The 5,080-nt window shown below is 46.9% G+C and overlaps 1 protein-coding gene across 1 annotated transcript; it reads right to left on the bottom strand.

Annotated features, from left to right (window-relative positions):
* Positions 1-797: 797 nt before the first annotated feature.
* On the bottom strand, positions 798-3,976 carry LOC133893157 (cysteine-rich receptor-like protein kinase 6). The gene is made up of 7 exons (XM_062334128.1): positions 3,044-3,976; positions 2,616-2,744; positions 2,387-2,526; positions 2,087-2,297; positions 1,736-1,979; positions 1,503-1,653; positions 798-1,414 (listed from the first exon to the last, which is right to left on the bottom strand). Exons 1-7 carry the CDS (start codon positions 3,873-3,875, stop codon positions 1,148-1,150), a joined length of 1,974 nt encoding a protein of 657 aa, XP_062190112.1. The 5' UTR covers positions 3,876-3,976; the 3' UTR covers positions 798-1,147.
* Positions 3,977-5,080: the final 1,104 nt, after the last annotated feature.

The following is a 5,080-nucleotide window of genomic DNA, read 5'->3' as shown; positions in this document are numbered from 1 at the left end:
CAGCACCCAATCCCTCAACTTCCTTTCTGACGATAAGTTGAGTAGTTTTACAGTGGGTTGGGGATTTATTTTGGGTTCAAGCGCTGAAGAGACTAGGGAATCTTTAAACTCTTTTAGAATGATGCAGGCCGTTAAGGTAGTAGGGGGAAATAGCTCTACTAGGCAACTGAATTTAGTTTGTGGCACGGATGATTCTAGCGGGGATGAGTCTGAAAGTGAACTCAGCTCCCTTCAAACACAGCTGATGAATAAACATGTTGAGATGGATCAGAATGAGGTGGACATCGGAAGCAAAATTTGCAATCTTGAGGGTGCCCATTGTAAATCAAGGTCCAAAGTCTAAAAGAAAAAGGATTCGGCCGGTTTGTTAAAACCAACAACCAAAAAAAATCAAAACAAAGAAACATGTCAAATGAAAGGGATTTTCTGGAACAACAGAGCTCCTAGTGACTTGGCTAAATACCGGTTTATCAATGAAAATGCTAGTGACCATTGTTTGGACTTCATCACCCTGCTAAAAACGGGAAAAAAGAGGCAGACGTTGCGATCGTAAACCGCTTATCTGGCAGTTTGGACCTAATTTGGCATTGCCTCCCCTTGTGGTAGATCAAGTAGAATCCTGCTTGGGATAAATACAGCTTCTCTTGAAATCATCGAAGTCTTAGATGGGAAATTTTCTGTGACATGTCATCTCTAAAATAAGTCAGATGCGTTCGTTTGGACGCTAATAGCTGTATACGGTCCAGCCCAAGCGGAATATAAACGAAAAAGAATAGCAGTGACAAAAAGAAGAGCCATTGTTAGGTAAAACACAAATTGATGATAAAGCCATAATGATACAATGGTACATACACATTTGGATTCTTAATGCTAATCAGATAAATCGTGCGTGTCTCCCCGCTAGTTTATTCTATATTGTATAAACTTAATGTAGGTCGGGCCCCTAGCATTTGTATTACTGCTCTTCAGAATCATAATTTTTTATACCTCCCAAGGATGGTAAAAAATGCTAAAAAGGCTCCTGACAAAACCCCGGTAAATGCTTCCCGCGCATCGCCTTATGTGGCTGACCCATACAGACACGGCCTCACACTATCAGAGATCCATTCCTCTGTGCTATCAACTGAAACTTTCCTGGACTCCATGGCTAGCCCTGCAACGAAACCGTCGACGCGGCCGTGTTGACGGCGCCGTTCCTGGCGAAGAACGCCGGCTTGGATGGGGCCTGGAGGGTGACCGTGTCAGTGCCGAGCATCATCACGACCGACGACATCACCGGCCGGTCCGCCGGGTCTCCCTGGACGCACAGCAGCCCTACATGGATGCACCGCACCACGTCGCCCACCGGGAAACTGCCGCCCATACTCGGGTCTACCAACTCCGTCATCGTCCCGGCCTCCCAGTGCTCCCATACCTGCACGGTGGGTGGTTTGTAGGCGTGAACCAAACTGCACCGCGTACGTGCGGCAACAATGGTGATCAGATGTTCAGTTTGTACTTACGGTGGTCAAGAGATCTTCAGACTTTTGGGAGTTGTAGCAGTCGTTGTTCTTCCTCCCCGTCACGATCTCGAGCGCCATGACGCCGAAGCTGAACGCGTCCGATTTCACGGAGTAGTTGCCGCGCATCACGTACTCCGGCGCCATGTACCCACTGAAACGAGAAAATCAAGCAAAATGTCAATCACTTTTGCCTTAAACCAGGACAGACTCACTGTGCGTTTCGTGGTACTGACTAGGTGCCGACGACGCGGTTTGTGACGGCCTGCGTCTGGTCCCGCCCGAAGATCCTCGCGAGGCCAAAGTCGGAGATCTTGGGGTTCATGTTCATGTCTAGCAGGATGTTGCTGGCCTTGAGATCACGGTGGACAACTTTGAGCTGCGAGTCTTCGTGGAGGTACTGCAGGCCCCGGGCGATGCCGTTTATGATATTGTACCTCTGCCCCCAATCCAATCTCTCACGTTTCTCATTATCAGTATCTGACATGATCGATCATAGAGGAAGTAGGGAGTGATCAATGTAAATGATATAGAAGTTGCAGATAAAATGGAGGAGATAATTGCGCTGAGAACGGTTAAATCAGTACCGAAGAGGATGAGATCGAGGCTCCGGTTGGGGACGAACTCGTAAACGAGCAGCCGCTCCTGCTGCTCCAGGCACACGCCGACGAGCCTGACGAGGTTCTTGTGCTTCAGCTTGGCCACCAAAGCGAGCTCGTTCTTCAGCTCCTCCACTCCCTGCGTTGAGCTCTTCGACAGCCTCTTCACCGCTATCTCGTCGCCGTCCGGGAGGACGCCCTGAACAGATCAAACCCATACACGCTATGATTCATAAGCATTTTTCAGTTCAGAAACTCCCCAGACATGCTTGATTGCTCGTTCAGTACCTTGTACACCGCACCAAACCCTCCTTCGCCGAGCTTGTTGCTCTCGTCGAAATCCCCGGTCGCGGCTCGCAGGGTGGAGACGTCGATCATCATCGAGTCAACCATTTCGACGTCCTCTGCTTCAGCGGGATACATGGGATCTGTTCATGTATGAATTAGACAAGTCGTTTCTTTTCAGGTTCCTCGAAGTGTTTCACGCCGTGAAACGGGAGAGTTTTGCAGGACATACATGGCTGCTTCGATTGGGCTGCTGGCCGCCGACGCCTCCAGAAACAGAGGCAAGCTACAATGTTCAAGGCTGCTAAAGTAGCTAACACGACTACAAGAACCACACCCGGTACACTGTACTTTCTCCCCCCTGTGGATTAACGAAATTGTGAGCAAACATCACGTCAATTAAGTGTCACAAATATAAGTTTCAACAGAAGCAGTGTAAAGACATTTGAGCTTTGTCATTGATCAGAAGTACTTTCTCAATACTGTATTTTTCATCAAGAGTAGCTGGAGAATGCCCAATTTTCAAGGGATTAATCATTCATCACCCTCGCACGCACGCACTAAGCAAGTTTCCGTCACTAAATAATTCTGAGTCAGTATGCACGCGAACCATTTTAGTTAGTTGTGACACTCGAAGACTAAATAAACGCCTTAACTCACCTCCTCCGGCCACCGACGGTGTCCCAAGAGTTGGCTGCACAGCCGGCGCCGGCGTCCCCGGGCTTGGTGATGCCAGCCGCACCATCGCCGGTCCATTGTAGAAGGGCGCGGTCTCGAACCTGTAGGTGCAGTTGACCGAAAGAACCCTGCCTCCGATGCGGTTCGCAAACCCATCCAGCGATTGGGTTATGAGCTCGGCGAGGCACTTCCGGCACTGTGCCGGTGTATTATCCGGCGTGCACTGCGCCAGGCTGTACACCTTGGGGAACTCCTGGTCGAAGTCAGCCTCCCCGGTCGCGAACCGCCGCGTGGAGTTGAACGCGGCGTAGTCGGCTGTGGCGTTCACTAGCGCGGCCAGGAGGCGGTTGAACCGGCCGGGGTCCGACGTGACGTTTTGATTGTTGGCGATAGTGTACACCTCCGTCATCGGGCCGGTGTCGTCGTCGGAGAGGGTGTGCACGTCGGAGTAGTGGAGCATGCAGGGGTCGTAGTAGATGGTGGCGCCCTTGTAGTAGGGGCAGTCGTTCGGCAGGTCATGGAAGGCCTGGGTGAGGCAGCTGAAGCAGGTCTTTGCGTTGACGTCGCCGCGGCAGAGCCCCATGGCCCAGAGCTGCTCCGGGACGGCGCCGACGACGGCGGTGGCATAGAGGTCGGGGGACATGGAGGCGTTCTTGGGCAGCGAGGCGGCGACAAGGAAGAGATTGGCCTGGTACGTGCTGTTGGCCTCGAAAGTGTTGGTCGTGCCGCACACCGGCCACGGGTAGCCCGCTGCAAGGGGCGCGAGCAGCGCGACGGCAACGATGGCGGCCACGGCCAGGAGGTGGTGAGCCATTTGTGCACACGGTGGAAGGCAAGGGGAGTCAGGAGCGAGTCAGCTTATGCAGACGTGGGGTAAATTAGTCATCGCCCGTCCGTCACGGCAACGCCAATCACTTACTGTAGCAGTGGCAATACAAGTTGCATGCTGTCCGGTTTTGTAACAGGCAGGATTTCATGTTCCAAAAAGGAGGTGCTATTTTTTTTAAAGCAGCTTAAGCCGCCTTTATGCTTTAACAAGCAGGGTATTTATTAGCTTGTTAGTCTCCTGCAGTATTTTTATTATGATATCTTTTAATTAAAAAGTAGTCCTTTAGTTTTTTTGGAGGTTAGTGTCTTTTAGTTATAAAATGTATAAAATTAGAAGAAGAGATAAAATTATATTAGTGGAAGAGAAAAAAAATTTATGCTCCAAACTTATACCCAAATTATATATATGTATTGGTTCGATTTGTATATGTTTTGATCAACTGCTAAAATCATGCGTTAGGTGTAGACAGTCCAACCAAAATCAAAGTATGTTTGTCTTATCTGTGTGTTGTGCCTTGCTTGCTGTCTACTTGATATGATAATCTTGAACTACACAGTGCTTCTTAATCTATTATCTTAATAAGAATTTTAAATTTTTTATTTATTTTTTATTATGAATTTTAGCTATTGATTAATTGAATTTTGCATGGACTCTTTGTTTAGGTATTTGATTTTTATAACAATTTTGATATGAATCATTCTTTTTTCTATTCTAACCCTAATTTCAATTATGAATAATTTTATTTATTTGGACTCTTTAATCAGATATTTTGCTCTTTAATCTGAATGAAAATTGAATTGCTATTTTTTATAATTCTTAATTATGAATTTAGCTATTTATTAATCGTATTTGATATGACTCTTTTGGTTTAATCTAGGCCATTAGATGTTTATAACAATGAGTGATATAGATTCTTTTTTTAATTAACGTGGTAATTTTGTGACCTCAAGAATGAATATGATAACTTCTTTTAACATTCAAATAATAATATAATAGATCACTCCTTCACACAGTTTAAAAAGTGAATGAGAGGTAGTGTTTGTAAATAAATGATCATGTGCCTTTCTACTTAATTGATGGCATTTTACTCATGAATAATACTGTAATGTATCACCATGGAAATGTTGGGTTTGGCCGCAACCAGCGCGTGGAAAGACAAATGAAATCACTATAGATAGTACGGTACGACT

The sequence above is a fragment of the Phragmites australis genome, chromosome 15 (assembly GCF_958298935.1).
Source record: "Phragmites australis chromosome 15, lpPhrAust1.1, whole genome shotgun sequence".
Classification (NCBI taxonomy): Eukaryota; Viridiplantae; Streptophyta; class Magnoliopsida; order Poales; family Poaceae; genus Phragmites; species Phragmites australis.
Note: the sequence above shows the minus strand (reverse complement) of the source record. Positions and strands in the feature narration are given on the sequence as shown.